The sequence below is a fragment of the Hibiscus syriacus genome, unplaced genomic scaffold (genome assembly GCF_006381635.1).
Source record: "Hibiscus syriacus cultivar Baekdansim isolate YM2019G1 unplaced genomic scaffold, ASM638163v2 tig00111097_pilon, whole genome shotgun sequence".
NCBI classification, from domain to species: Eukaryota; Viridiplantae; Streptophyta; class Magnoliopsida; order Malvales; family Malvaceae; genus Hibiscus; species Hibiscus syriacus.
Window position 1 is genome coordinate 197,462 of NW_024062982.1, and position 16,936 is coordinate 214,397.

Genomic DNA, 16,936 nt, shown 5'->3' on the forward strand with positions numbered 1-16,936 from the left:
GTATAGACACTACGAGTTTAAGGTAATGTCGGTTGGTTTAACGAATTTTCCTGTGAAATTTAAGGATTTGATAAACTAAGTATTTCAGTTATACTTGGATTACTTGGAGGTAGTATTTATGATAAGTTGGTCTATTTTAAGACTAATAAATAATACAATGCATTTTTTTGCATTAATTCTCTTAACTTCTCGAGAGAAAAAGTTTTATGCTAAGTTGACAAAGTGTAAATTTTGATTGTGTGAAATTGCATTCATTGACCAAGTGGTTTTAGAAGAGGGGATAAGAATAGGCCTCAAGAAAGTACAAGCTATAGTTGAATGATAAATTTTAAAGAGTGTTTTCGAGATTCGAAGTTTCTTGAGACTTGTTGGTTACTATTGAATTGAAGGTTCATAAAGAACTTTTCAATAATTGTCTCCCCTCTGATTAAGCTATTGAGAAAAGATGTTTCATTTATTTAAACTGATAAGTGAAAAGGAATTTCGAGACATTAAAGAGAATACTGACAGACGTCTAGTGTCAATGCAATCCAATCTGGAAAGGATTGTGTAATTTATAGTGATGTGTCTTATAATGGTTTGGGAATGCGTACTCATGTAAGAGGAAAAGTTATAACTTATGCTTTATATCAATTAAGACTCGTGAAGGAAATTATCTAACTCATGATCATGAGTTAGTAAGAGATTTGTTCACATCATAAACATTACACCACTATCTATATGGTGAGCAATGCTATATTTACATCGATTGCAAAGACCAAAAGCATGTGTTAACTTGAAAAAATGAAAAATAAAGGAAATTGATTAAATTCCTTAAAGAATGATGATGTGCTTATAGATTACACTTAAGAAAGGCTAATGTGGTGGTTGATAAAATAATATCGAAAAACAATTATGTTATGGGAGTTTCAAATACATAATTGTCTTTAAAGAAAGATAATATTTTGATTGTAGAATTAAAGTTAAAGCCTATGTTGCTCGATCGAGTAAAGGATCTTTAAAGAAATGATGAATAGTGCTTGTCAAATATTGAACAAGTAGAAAAAGATAAAACCAAAGACCTTGAAGTTGAGTTTGATGGATGTTTGTATTATCGAGGAAATAGTCAATAATCGTGGCAGACATGGAAAGAATCATCACTCACTTTGTTTCTAAATGCCTGATATGTCAATAAGTTAAAGTAAAGCATTAAGTACCTTCTGAATTAATGTAACCTTTTTCCAACCTTTAATGGGAATATGAATGAGTTATAATAAACTTTGTAATGGGTAAATATTATTTAAGATAATCTCAAGATAGCTGCCGATCTATAAAAGACATATTCAGATTTGAAAATAAAAGAGATATTCTATTAATCTGGTGATAAGTGTTCTTAAAGTATTGATCAGATCTTTCTCATGTTATCACACAGGAGGATATTAAATTTAGTTAGAATTTGATTTATGAAATTAGTACTTATTAAAGTTCGTTAGAGAAATCAAAAGTTGGAAAAACAATTTGGAACAAAGAACAAGATATGAAAGAGCAATATCCTCATCTATTTACATCATGTGCGCATTGAAAATTCAAGGATGAATTTTCTTAAGGGGGGAGAATTGTAACCCCCAAAATTTTGGTTAGACACCAAAATGTAAAATTTTGAAGTTTACTAGCTAAAGTATAAAATTTGAAAACGTTTAAGGACAAAAAAGGTAATTTTCAAAAGTTTAAGGACCAAAAAGTGTAATTTTTAAAATTTAGGTTCTTGGCCCCATAAATGAATATTTCACCCTCAAGAATGACTTTTTGGTGAGAATCAGATTTTTGATTCGAAATTTATGTTAAAAGTTGTAAAGTGTTAAAGTTCGGTAAAATTCGATAATCGCATCGAACAAAAATTTTGAGAAAATTTGAAGGATATTAAATTAAGCTTATAAATATTATTTCCACAATTTAAAATGATGGAAAATAATATGGACCATTGGATTTGAGAATTTATTTTCATGTTCAATTTGGATCGTTAGATTAAAATGACAAGATTGAAATTCTCGAAAAGTTGCATGTATAAATTTGTCAAGGGTATAATATTTTGTTCATCTTTGACTTTGGAAGTTGATAACCAACATGCGACTTGGTATGAGTGTAATTATCAAGTTTCATTAATGGTAAAATTGTCATTTCCTAATTAAATGAATTTTAAATTCATTTAAGCTTAATAAATAACAAATTAATATGAAATTAACTAAAAATTTCATGAAAATAAGGTCTTATTCAACCTTTATTTCGTGCTCCTCATGACCTAGGTAAGAGAAATTTTATTTTTCATTTTTGAACAATTTTCTTTGGATTTTGGATCGAACCGTGAAACAAAAAATTGTTCTACTCGAAGAGCTCTATCATTTGGTACCATTATTGCGTGCTAATCTTGCTTGAATTTTAAGTTACCAAATTTTATGGTTTATGTTCATGTTAGGGTTTTATGAATTGATGATGGATTTTGAGGTTGTTGAGGCTATAGAATCATTTCTAAGCTTGTTTGATGATCAAACCCACCTAGAAATGCTATATTGATTTTCGGCCTATACCCTATATTAGGGGAAGTTTATGGTTTGATGAAAATGAGTTAGGGGGTTTGATTGTAGGGGTTTAAAATTTTGAATAGAGATTGATTTCAAGCTCGAACCAAATTGAAATCGAGTGAAATCATTAAACCCTCCACCTTAACATTCGGCCTAAGCTTTTGGAAGTGAGAAAAATTATGGAAAAATATACAAAGTTTAGAAATGATTTAATAAGGATCCTACAAGCTTTAGAAAGTTATTTGGACCAATTTTTTATTTTGAGAAAGTTTAGGAACCTATTTGAAAACTTTGATAATTTATGGGTCTGATGTGTAATTATTCAATACATGAAGTATTATACTGGAAATTAATGTTAGAGTGATGAATTTGGTGTTATAATGTGAAATTTTACTATTTTAGGAAGCTGTCAAAGTTAGTGACTTAAGTTGTTTGAGACTTGAAATGAAGTAAAAAGGCAAAGGACTATTTAGAATAAAATGGAAAAGTTGAGATGAATTCTAAAAGAATTCATAATTAGTAGTTAAAATGGAAAGTTGAAAAGGGTTATGTGAAGTTTGGGTGAATTTGGATAAAAATGGACTTGAATGATCAACTTGAAGTGTTAAAGTCAATATTTATGTTGTGACACGGAATTAGTATCAAATGAGCATCGAAAGATTTTAAGGAATTTATTTTCTTATTGTGTGCCTATGTTAGTGACATTTTAACATGTGGTTTGAAATGCATATTTTTTTTTGTAAATGATGTTCATTTAAATTGTGTGCAAGATCAAACAATATTAAAGCTAAGGAGAGCTTAAGGATGAAATGTGAATTTCTAAAGAAAATTGCAGGCTAAGGAGTCCAGGTGAGTGCATATTTAATTTGTATTTATGATATCGTGCAAACATTGACTTGCGATGAGTCAGTGATGAAGTTTCTATGGTAAGAAGTGACTCCTAAATATTATGAAATTTTGTGATTCATGCATATATGTTCATTTGGTATGCTACTAGAATTAATGAACAAGTTAAAAATATAAGTTAATGAAATATGCCCAGATTTGTGTTATGAACAATAAGTTTAGAAAATCACCATAAATTCTATAGAAATGATTAAGGAATGATTTTTATGTCGTTAGATTCTTATATCAATCTAGTTTTTTTTATAACAAACGGATATTGATTTCAAGAAGTATACAAAATGAACTAGAAAATGCTCAGTGGTATGAACTAGATACTTGGTTATTTGTATTTAAGTCTAGTTTCTATTAGTATAAATAGACTAATTTTTACGTTTGTATATTAATACAAAATAATATTTCTTTAAAGGTAGTGCAAACTACCAACATATGAAACTTGTCATAAATTATTTCATGTTACTCCTATGTTATATGCTATTATAAATATTAGAAATGAGTCAACTTTATTAAATTTGGCATGTTCAGATTATTTATTTCATGACAAATATGATGTTTTTATGTTCAAGAAAGGTAATTGATAATGATTATGATATGTAAATGTTATGCAGAAAAGAAATGTTTAGGGTATGAACTGCCCATTATGTTAAGATATAAAAAGTCATTTATGTCGATATATTGATATCTTTGATATTCAATAACGTATAATAATTAGTGGAAAAGCTCATTGTATATTGCATTGAGAGTCGTAGGTACACTTTGCATGCCAGTAATTTGAGTAACATTCAAGTCAAGTTATGGTACATTCTTGTACATTATGTATGGCACCTCTAGCGCATATGATATGTTTTGCACTTGGAGCGCATCTTATGATGATGATTGGAACCGTGAAGTGCCTAGTGTGAACATTATGTATGACTAGCGTACCTTGCATTCTCATAAAAATACATTGGGTTATGAACTTGAAAATAAGTTATGAATCTGAAATAAGTTTTGAGTCCGAAAACAAGTTCTGAATCTGAGAATGAGTTCTGAAATGTGAAAGTATTATAAAAATGAAATGTGAAAATAAATATAAAAGTGAAAGATGAAAATAAGATATGAAAGTTTTGTATTGTATATGAATGAAAAAGAATATGATATGACTATTATGTATGATATTGTTTATCATGGCTTTGATATGACTATTGTATATGATATGATTTTTCATGGTTTTGATAAAATCATGAGATGTTAATTTTCTGGTCCTTGATGAGGAAAAATGACTTGAATAAATTTTGGATATTAGTGTATACTATTATATATGATATGACTATTATGTATGATATTGTCTATAATGTCTCACTAAGTGTATACTTAGCATGTGATGATTTTCAAGTGAAGTAAGGAGTTGAGTGGGACTCAATCAATAAAGAAAAAGTTACAGGTATCAATAATGAAATCCTATTATTTTAAATTTTCTAGATGACATGTATAGGAATAAGAAAAGTCTAAGATATGATATTATGGATATAAATATGAATTTAAGTTTTGTGTTTTAGTTAAAAATTATATTTTGACAAGGTAAAGAAATATTTTAAATTAGAATATGCACTAGTGCAATCATATCATTTGCACCAATTCCAGTCATAATATACACAAATATACCAGATCAAAATCATAATTACTCAACACAATGGCATGTCAAGTGTAGCTACGACTCTTAATGCAACATACAAAGGGTTCAGATCATACCATATTCATTTATAAATCAATAGTATAACTCAGAATCATTTTCCAATAATTATCACAAAATAAAAACTTGGGCAGTTCATACCCTAAAATAATTCAATTAACATTTCTGAAATCATTAAAGAAATATTTCATCATTAAGAATCCAGACCATACTTTAAAATCACTTTAGAAAATTTATTCAAATATACTATCAGAAAATATCATTTCAACGTAATGGGTAATTTCATACCCAAAATAGTCATAAATCCTTTATATGAAATTATTGAAATATTCTTTATTTAAAATTAAAATCATACTTTAAAAATAATATGAGATTGACTTATAGCAAGTCTTCATCAATTAAAACAATTAAAAAAGTAAATTACACTCACCTTTGCCTCACTACTAAACCTTTTCTACGATACTATTTTAATCCCGTACTTTTTCCTTCCCTTCTGGATCACTCAGATCGCTAGGTTTTCGTGGTCTGAACATCATCATAAAATAATGCAATATCCAATACAGTTGTTAGTATCACAGTAACATAATCTAATACCGATAAAATAAATTCTATAAAACATAATTGATATAAAACTAAATTATACTTCCATCATAACTTCAAAATTTTCCAAAAGAACCATTCAATTCCATAAATATTCACTTCCATCATCAACTTTTCAAATTTTGCATTCAAATCACTAATTATGAATTCTTTTTATAATTCATATAAATTTTTCCATTTAACTCATAATGGTCCTTCACCATTTTGATCACTTTAAATTAATTACTAAAACATCCAGAAAACAAATAATACACCCAATCCAATACTCAAATATTTGAAAACTTGCAATTTCATCCCAAAATTTCCTAGTTTTTTTGAATTCAACCATCAACTTTAGCAAGCTTGCAATTCGATCCCAAAACTATAATAAAACTTAAATATCAGCATACTAATATAATTTCCAGTATTGTAGTATCATACTAAAATAATACCATAACATTTGAAAACTCACAATTAAGTCCCAACTATTGAGACTATTCAAATTACATTACCAAATTTCTCTAAATTTACACTTTGGTCCTAAATCATTAATCTAACTTAAAATCCATTATTCCTTAACTAAAATTCAACATTGGACACTCAAATTACAAAATTTCAACTTAAGTCGCTAACTTTTCCCATAATTGAAATTTGGTCCTCAAACTTTACCGACTTTCCAAAATGATCCAGTTTCACATTCTAACATCAAGTTCAACACTCTAACATTAAATTCCAGCATAGTATAATAACTATTGAACAAGTACACCTCAACTCCAAAATTTTTCATAATTACCAAATAGGTCCCCTAACTTTCACAAAATTTCACAAAATTACAAATTGGTCCAAATATCTTTCTAGAGCTTGTAGGATATTCCAAACATCCTTTTCAAATCTAGAGAAATTTTTCATAATTCCCCCCCAATTATTTACTTAGGGTCGAATGCTATAGAGTTAGGGTATGTTGATTTTCACTTGATTCAAGCTTGAATTTCACTTCTAATAAACTTTTCAAAGCTTCTATAATTAAACCCCTAACATAATTTAATCAAATCACAAACTTCTCAAAATCCTAGGTCATGTTCAAACCTTATACATAGTTGTATACTTAATTTTAATCATCACACATGCTTTAGAATTAATCTACAACATTAGTAACATAAAAATCAACCTTTAATTCATCTTCTTTCAACTTTCCTTCATAAACCCTAATCATGAAATCACTCATCCAAGAATGTTTAACAAGAACTACTTATACCAAATGATAGAGAATTTAATGTAGATCAATTATCTATTTCATAACTTAGTCCAAAAATTAATTATGTAAGCTTAAAAATGAAAAATAAAATAAAATTCTTCCTTACCTACTACGGAGGTCACGGCTTGGAGAGCTTGAAGATGATGAATGTTTTTATTATCATCTTATCATAAAACACTTCGCCTTTAATTAATTAAATGAATTAAAAATTTATTTAATGAGAAATTACCATGTTACCATTACTAAAACATGATAATTTCAACTTTGCCATTAATGTGACATCATCCATGATCTCATCTTGATTAAATCATCTTCTTTACATCATCCATGAACTCATATAATTCACTTTTTAACTTTAACCTTGAAATTTTCAAAAATCACTAAATAGTCACCATTTTCACAATTTCGGCTTAACAAGCAAAATCGACCTTAATTATACTAATTTGTTTAAAAAATTCACCATTCTAAAATTTGGACATTATATTTCCAATCTTTTTATATCATCTTTCAAATTTTCGTGAAATTCTGGCTTGATCCGATTACCCGATTCTATATTGAACTTTATTGTTTTATAGCTTTTAATACAAATCCAGTACCAAAATTCTGATTCCCACAAAAATTCTTGTTTTAGGACAAACAATTAATTTACAGGCCAATATATATAGAATTTTTGTGGTATGTTGCATTGAGAGTCGTATGTACACTTGGCATGCCAGAAAGTTGAGTAGCATTCAAGTCAAGTTATGGTACATTCATGTACATTACGTATGGCACCTCTAGTGCATATGATATGTTTTGCACTTGGAGTGCATCTTATGATGATGATTGGCACCGTGAAGTGCCTAGTGTGAACATTATGTATGACTCGCATACCTTGAATTCTCATAAAAATACATTGGGTTATGAACTTGAAAATATGTTATGAATCTGAAATAAGTTTTGAGTCCGAAAACAAGTTCTGAATCTGAGAATGAGTTCTGAAATGTGAAAGTATGTATTATGAAAATGAAATGTGAAAGTGAATATAAAAGTGAAAGATGAAAATGAGATATGAAAGTTTTGTATTGTATATGAATGAAAAAGAATATGATATGACTATTATGTAGGATATTGTTTATCATGGCTTTGATATGACTATTATAGATGATATGATTTTTCATGGGTTTTAGGGGTGTTCAAATTTTCGAACTAATTCGGTTAACCGACCGAATCGAATTAGTTCGATTAATTCGGTTAACCGACCGAATCAAATTAGTTCGGTTAATTCGGTCGACTACCTAATTAATTCGGTCGGGTTAACGGTTAATGTTTTTTTAGATATTCGGTTAACAGTTAATTCGGTTTGAAATCGGTTAATTAACCGAATTAACCCTTAAATATTTTTTAATATTTTTTTCACCCCCATAATATACTGTCCCCCACTTTAATATTTTCTTTCCCTTAAATATTGTTTCACACATAGGCATAGCATGGGTGAGGCAACACTGCTAGTGTAAATTATTATCATTTCTCTTGTTCTTGGTTTCAGCTTTGCTTTTATCAACTTCGTTGGCAGCCTGGCAGGTGGGTTCTTCTATGTCTTTTTGCTGCAACTTTTTAGTTTATGGTGCATGTCATGCACGCTTTGTCGATCAAAATGTTGAAATTACTTTTTAAAGTAAAATTTTATATGTATATAAAGCTACTGGTGAGACAATATTCAACCTTGAGTTTTTAACATGCTTTTCTGCATAGAATAATGGGGTTTGAAGATGGCAGATGAAGTATTTTGCATGTTTAATATTATAAACTATTTTTTTATTTAAAAAATATTAAATTCAAAAATTATTAAAAATTTTGATTAATTCGAAAATTAACCGAAATTTATTCGGTTAAGTTAATACTTTCATAAAAAAGTTTGGTTCGATTAACGGTTAAATAAAAAAATTTGATTAATTCGGTTAAGGGTATTTCAGTTCGGTTTTAACCGAATGAACACCCTTAATGGTCTTGATAAAATCATGAGATGATAATTTTCTGGTCCTTGATGAGGAAAAATGACTTGAATAAATTATGGATATTAGTGTATACTATTATAGATGATATGACTATTATGTGTGATATTGTTTATAATGTCTCACTAAGTGTATACTTAGCGTGTGATGATTTTCAAGCGTAGGTAAAGAAGAGCAAGTGAAGTAAGGAGTTGAGTGGGCATCAATCAATAAAGAAAAAGTTACAGGTATCAATAATGAAATCCTACTATTTTAAATTTTCTAGATGACATAAATAGGAATAAGAAAAGTCTAAGATGTGATATTTTGGATATAAATATGAATTTAAGTTTTGTGTTTTAGTTAAAAATTATATTTTGACAAGGTAAAGAAATATTTTAAATCAGAATATGCACCAGTGCAATCATATCATTTGCACCAATGCCAGTCATAATGTACACGAATGTACCAGATCAAAATCAGAATTACTCAACACAATGGCATGTCAAGTGTAGCTACGACTCTCAATGCAACATACAAAGGGTTTCAGATCATACCATATTCATTTATAAATCAATAGTATAACTCAAAATCATTTTCTAATCATTGTCACAAAATAAAAACTTGGGCAGTTCATACCCTAAAATAATTCAATTAACATTTCTGAAATCATTAAAGAAATATTTCATCATTAAGAATTCAAACCATACTTTAAAATCACTTTAGAAAATTTATTCAAATATACTATCAGAAAATATCATTTCAATGTATTGGGTAATTTCATGCCCAAAATAGTCATAAATACTTTATATGAAATTATTGAAATATTCTTTAATTAAAAATAAAATCATACTTAAAAATAATATGAGATTGACTTATCGCAAGTTTCATCGATCAAAACAATTAAAAAGTAAATTACACTCACATTTGTCTCACTACTTAACCTTTTCTACGATACTATTTTCAATATCGTACTTTTTCCTTCCCTTTTGGATCACTCAGATCGCTAGGTTTTTCGTGGTCTGAACATCATCATAAAATAATACAATATCCAATACATTTGTTAGTATCACACTAACATAATCTAATTCCGATAAAATAAATTCTATAAAACATAATCGATATAAAACTAAATTATACTTCCATCATAACTTCAAAATTTTCCAAAAGAACCATTCAATTCCATAAATATTCACTTCCATCATCAACTCTTCAACTTTTCAAATTTTGCATTCAAATCACTAACTATGAATTCTTTTTAGAATTCATATAAATTTTCCATTTAACTCATAATGGTCCTTCACCATTTTAATCACTTTAAATTAATTACTAAAACATAAAACAAATAATACACCCAATCCAATACTCAAATAATTGAAAACTTGCAATTTCATCCCAAAATTTCCTAGTTTTTTCTAATTCAACCATCAACTTTAGCAAGCTTGCAATTCGATCCCAAAACTATAATAAAACTTAAAAATCAACATACTAATATAATTTACAATATTGTAGTGTCATACTAAAATAATACCATCACATTTGAAAACTCACAATTAAGTCCCAACTATTGAGACTATTGAAATTCCATTACCAAATTTCTCTAAATTTGCACTTTGGTCCTAAATCATTAATCTAACTTAAAATCCATTATTCCTTAGCTAAAATTCAACATTGGACTCAAATTACACAATTTCAACTTAAGTCGCTAACTTTTCCCATAATTAAAATTTGGTCCTCAAACTTTGCCAACTTTCCAAAATGATCTAGTTTCACATTCTAACATCAAGTTCAACACTCTAACATTAAATTCTAGTATAGTACAACAACCATTGAACAAGTACACCTCAACTCCATAATTTTCATAATTACCAAATAGGTCTCCTAACTTTCACAAAATTACAAATTTTTCCAAATATCTTTCTAAAGCTTGTAGGATATTCCAAACAATCTTTTCAAATCTAGGTAAAATTTTCATAATTTCCCCTCCAATTTTTTACTTAGGGTCGAATCCTATAGAGTTAAGGTATGTTGATTTTCACTTGATTCAATCATGAATTTCACTTCTAATCAATATTTCAAAGCTTCTACAATTAAACCTCTAACATAATTTAATCAAATCACAAACTTCTCAAAATTCTAGGTCATGGCCAAACCTCAAACATAGTTGTATACTTAATTTTAATCATCACACATGCTTTAGAATTAATCTACAACATTAGTAACATAAAAATCAACCTTTAATTCATCTTCTTTCAACTTCCCCTTCATAAACCCTAATCATGAAATCACTCATCCAAGAATGTTTAACAAGAACTACTTATACCAAATGATAGAGAATTTGATGTAGATCAATTCTCTATTTCACAACTTAGTCCAAAAATCATTTATGTAAGCTTAAAAAAGAAAAAAAGAAAATTATTCCTTACCTACTATGGAGGTCACGGCTTGGAGAGCTTGAAGATGATGAATATTTTTATTATCATCTTATCATAAAACACTTCGCCTTTAATTAATTAAATGAATTAAAAATTCATTTAATGAGAAATTACCATGTTACCATTACTAAAACATGATAATTTCAACTTTGCCATTAAAATGACATCATCCATGATCTCATCTTGATTACCCCATCTTCTTTACATCATCCATGAACTCATATAATTCACTTTTCAACTTTAACCTTGAAATTTTCAAAAATCACTAAATAGTCACCATTTTTTACAATTCCGGCTTAACAAGCAAAATCGACCTTAATTACATTAATCTGTGTCAAAAATTCACCATTCTAAAATATGGACATAATATTTTCAATCTTTTTATATCATCCTTCAAGTTTTCGTGAAATTTCGTCTTGATCTGATTATCCGATTCTATATTGAACTTTATTGTTTTATAGCTTTTAATACAAATCACGTACCGAAATTCTGATTCCCACAAAAATTCTTGTTTTAGGACAAACTATTAATTTACAGGCCAATATATATATATGTATTTTAAAAATTGTATTTTTAATCCCTAAACTTTTCAAATTTTATACTTTGGTCACTGAACTTTTAAAACTTACATTTTAGTCACTACCCAAAAGTTTGGGATATTACAGGATCGATCACTCGAGGAAAAGAACGATCCCTTCATAAGTAGGATCGATCCCTTCCTTTAGAGGATCAATCATTATCTTGTAACGGTCGAATTATTTGAAAAATGAGCGATCTCTTTCACAAAATGATAGATCCCTTGTGTCTTAAATATTGTTTTTGATTGTAGGTAAAGACTATAATTGACTCCAACGGCTAGAAACAGTCACAAACACATTTCAACATATAAAAACAAGTGAAGGACACTTGAAGAAGGTTACACAACACCTATCCAAGCATTCATCATCAAGAGAAGAGCTTTTCACTCTCGTATTTTTTTTCTTGTACATAGTGTGTTTGAGCTTAATTGTATATCGTTAGGATTTATTCTTGTGAGCTTAAATCTTTGTAAACACCTACCTTGTGAGGTTTTCTTGTTTACATCTTTATCCTTTTGTAAAAAGGGGAGTGATTCTAATTTAGCCATTAAAACTAGGGATTTGTAAAATGTTACTCTTGAGCCTAGAAAAAGAAAGAACAAATTAGTGAATTTGTAAAAAATTCTTAGTGTGAAACTAAGCTAGCAGATGTAGACTTCATTTGAAGAAGTTGAACCATTTTACATATTTGCGCAAATTTTGCTATCCTTTATCTACAAATCTAAAATTTTCAATTGGTCAATTCACCCCTTCTTAACACATTTTTGGTTGATTGATAGATTTACAAAAATCCTACCGCAAACAAAACGCACATAGATGTATTTTTTTAAGATAAAATATTTGATTCACTAAAAACTAATGACATCAGAGATTACGACATCCTTAATGCAATCGGATTCATCCAAATAAAATAAAAAATGATTGATCTTCAACAAAACCCAATTTACTGGATTATGTACCGTGATATATGGATGCGCATGAAGGAGTCACGTAATTTCAACGAGATAAAAAATAAATATAAATAATTCAGATAACGCAACAACAGTTAACTTACAAGATTAATCGAATCACTTTTAAGAATGACTCGTGAAGATAATAGATCAACAATTAGTAGAAGACTCGTGGTAATGGCTGAAACTTCAACAATATAAGGATAAGCAAAAGCAATCTCCGGAAATGAAATCAATGTATAATTCTTTGTTCAATAAATTCAATCTCATTCGGCGGTGGATCCAAAAATTTAAGAATAAAAGCTAAAATTTTAATATATTTTCTTTAAACTAATGAGTATGCAAAATTTTTAATTTTTCCCAATTTTTCTTAACATATTAAACTAAATTTTACATTTTTTCTTAAATAATAGGATGCACTTGGCCCGGCTTAGTGTATCCGTCCATGGTCCCTTCAATTAAAAAATTATATTAATATTTATTATTATTTTTTAATAAAATCATATCAAATATTTTATATAATGAAAACAAGGCACTAACATTTATGATTAGGTTGACTATGAAGTCAAAAGTTTAAAATAAAATTTCAAAGATAAAAAATATTTAGATAAACTACACATTTAATACTTAAATTATCAATTTTGATTCGTTTTAATACTTAAACTTTTAATTTTTTTAAAATCATACCTAATATTTATCTTTCATTTTATTTTAGTACCCCACCGTTAAAAACTCAATTCATTTAGTACCTAAACTATTAGTTTTGGTATGTTTTAGTACCTAAAATTTCAATCTTTTCAAAACTTAGCATTAAATTTTGAATGAGGTACTAAAATGAAGCAAAAACTAAAGATTTTAACGGAAGGGTACTAAAATAAAATAAAAACTAAAGTTTAGGTATGGTTTTAAAAAAATTAAAAGTTTAGGTACTAAAATGGACCAAAACCGATAGTTTAGGTACTACATGCATAATTTATCCATTATTTTTAAAACAATTTATTTATATTTAAAAGTGTAATATAATTTAAATCAAATTTTAATTAAGATTTGATCCAACTCCATATAATCCGAATCCAATATGGATATGAAAGAAGAGGAAGAAGAAAGAAAGGGAGATTTGGGTCCGAGAAAAAACCCAAAAATGTGAAAATCAAATCCAATAGATAAAATAGAGTCAAATTGATATTTTGGAAAATAGAAAGGGTAAAAGAGTAGTTAGGATATTGACCTCTTTCCCAGGAGGCAGTTGACATTTCATTCAGTCTCTTAGAATCCAAGTCTCTGGCACCCACCCCTCTCAACATCCGATCACTCCCTCCCACCTTTGTACTCTCTTTCTCCCCCAAATTTCCCCTCAAAATTTTTGGTTTTTTGTTTCAAACAGAAACCCTAATCCCAATCGCCTCCGCCGCATTCTCCCGAAATGTCGTTCGACGAAGAAGACACTATCGAACACACCTTACTCGTAGTTCGCGAAGTCTCCGTCTACAAGATCCCGCCCCGCTCCACCTCCGGCGGTTACAAATGCGGCGAGTGGCTCCAATCTGACAAGATCTGGTCGGGTCGTCTCCGGGTCGTTTCCTGCAAGGACCGTTGCGAGATCCGGTTAGAGGATCCCAACTCGGGTGACCTCTTCGCCGCTTGCTTCATCCACCCAGGTCAGCGCGAGAGTTCCGTCGAGCCGGCTCTCGATTCCTCTCGATACTTCGTGCTCAAGATCGAGGACGGGAATGGTAAACACGCGTTTATCGGGCTCGGGTTCAATGAACGGAACGAGGCGTTTGATTTCAACGTGGCGTTGTCCGATCACGAGAAGCATGTTAGATGGGAGAACGAGAAAGAGACTGGTGAGACGAGTGAGAATGATTCTCACATCGATATTCATCCCGCCGTCAATCATAGATTGAAGGTAGAAGCTTTTGAAGTCTTATACTTTTTTTGTAGTTCCATACTTCAAATTTTTACTGATTTTACAATGTTGCTTGATTTTCATATTTTTGAGTTAGCTTTCTTAAGCTACAGTGCTACACTTTGATTGATTTGAGAATGTTGGGCTTTAAGATTAGTGAATTTATCGATTTAATATTTTGAAAGACGCCTTTTTTTCTATGACCGTGAGCAAAGGAAGAAATCCTGTTGATCCAATTGTTCTACGTATAATTTAGTCTGTATGTTTTTGGGTTTGATAAGTAACGAATCTGTCGTGGTTTTGGTTTTTTGTGATGCGATAAAAAGAATCTACATGTTGTGGAGAGATTGTGCAAGTTCCTTTTGTCAATGTGTCTGAATAAATTATATGTAAGTTTTTTTTTTTTTGCAGATTTTGTTGTTATGATGAATAAGTTAAGGGTTTCAATTGGATTCATCAGTTGTGATCTGCACTTGGTTGTTTAAGTTTTTTGCTCTAAAGAATACAATGCAGTCATATTTTATTATTGATGAGTTTTAAATATGGCATTTGTTTATGTTTGAGGTGGATTTTGATCTTATGGTGTTTTGGGTTGCAGGAAGGTGAGACTATTCGGATTAACGTGAAGCACAAGCCATCTAGTGGAACTGGTATGCTTTCGGCCGCTGGATTGTCCGGGGGAAAGCCTAAGCCTTTGAGCCTTGCTCCACCTCCCAGTGGCTCTGGAAAAATAAGGTCTCCTCTTCCACCTCCTCCCAATGACCCTGTTGCTGCTCGGCGTACCTCTTCTAGTCAAGGACCCATAGAAAACATGAAACAAACCAACCCTTCAACATGTTTTCCTCAACTAGGGGTATGGCTTTATGATCCCTCAATTGGATATACGTTTCATGTGCTCTATATAGCTTAAAGTTTTGAATATAGCATTGCTAGGGAATTGGCTACCATTATATATACTCCACATGCCTAATTTCTCGTCGGATAGAAGTTATACTCCCGGCAGGCAATATCGTGCTTACATCTTTATGATTCTACGTGTTAATTGTTTTTATACATTGTATATATTTTTCCGCTATAACTTCCTTTCGTATTTTACTTTGGTGATTGCTTTGTGCTAAATCAATTCCTTTTGTTCCCAAGTGGTGATGCTTTTGGTTCTTCGTTTAATGACGACATTGGTGACATTTCATTTACAGAGGAATGTTCCTGCTACCGGATCAGGATCTTCGAAGACCACTGCATCAGGATGGGCAGCTTTCTGAATTGCGAGACCATTTGTTCTCGAATATGTAAAAGCTCTACTGTGTGATGTTTTTGATATTTGAAAAATGAAACGAGAAAGAAGAAAAAGAAAAAGGGACAAGGTATCATATACTTTTATGTTTCGAAAAAATAATTCTTCTAAGATCATGTTTTCCTCCTTTGTCTGACATGAACTTATGTGTTTTTATTATATAATTTGAATATAATAGAGAACTATTAATTTTCTGTTGAATTTCATGTTAATTGACATGCGGCATGCACTTAAGTAATTGTTCTATTGAGGACAAAGGATGTAAGAAGTGTGTTCTTACATCTGCATATGCCTTCAACGACCGTCTGTCAGCAGTATCTGGTGAAGTTTCACAACAATTGTGCGTTTTGGGTATGCATTCGGCCCTACTAGCACCCAATTCCCAGGAAGTAGAACTATCTGAAGGATACCAAAAGCTAGGGGTGTTAAAAAAATTACGTTAACCGTTATAATTGTTACATTTAACAGGTTAATTAATCGAACTATTAATGTTAAATGGTTTTAATTAATCGAACCGTTATACACTATGGTAACAATTAAGGTTACGGTCATGAATTTTAATTTTTTATTTCTTAGAAAATACATAAACATATTTACACTATGTTATGTGTTTATTGGTAGGTATCAAGTAGGGGTGTTCAAAAATACCTGACCTGAACTACTCAACCCGATATAATATCAGTGGGTATTTTAGAGGTAAATATCCAATTTTATGGTTCGGGTATTCGACCCGTTATTTTTGACGGGTTTTTGGATCGGACCTGGATCACAAAATTACCCTTAATCCGTACTCGTCGACCTGATTCTTCTTTTTTATTTTTTTATTATTT

General features: G+C 29.9%; 1 protein-coding gene across 1 annotated transcript; it reads left to right on the forward strand.

Annotated features, from left to right (window-relative positions):
• The first annotated feature begins 14,108 nt into the window (after window positions 1-14,108).
• On the forward strand, window positions 14,109-16,141 carry LOC120152979 (uncharacterized protein At1g03900-like). Its single transcript, XM_039165027.1, has 3 exons — window positions 14,109-14,812; window positions 15,411-15,665; window positions 16,009-16,141. Exons 1-3 carry the CDS (start codon window positions 14,327-14,329, stop codon window positions 16,072-16,074), a joined length of 807 nt encoding a protein of 268 aa, XP_039020958.1. The 5' UTR covers window positions 14,109-14,326; the 3' UTR covers window positions 16,075-16,141.
• The last annotated feature ends 795 nt before the right edge of the window (window positions 16,142-16,936 follow it).

Coding starts and splice junctions, on each gene's coding strand:
- LOC120152979 (XM_039165027.1), top strand. CDS start 14,327: ATGTCGTTCGACGAAGAAGACACTATCGAACACACCTTACTCGTAGTT. Junction 14,813..15,410: donor CCGTCAATCATAGATTGAAG/GTAGAAGCTTTT, acceptor TTTGGGTTGCAG/GAAGGTGAGACTATTCGGAT. Junction 15,666..16,008: donor CATGTTTTCCTCAACTAGGG/GTATGGCTTTAT, acceptor TTTCATTTACAG/AGGAATGTTCCTGCTACCGG.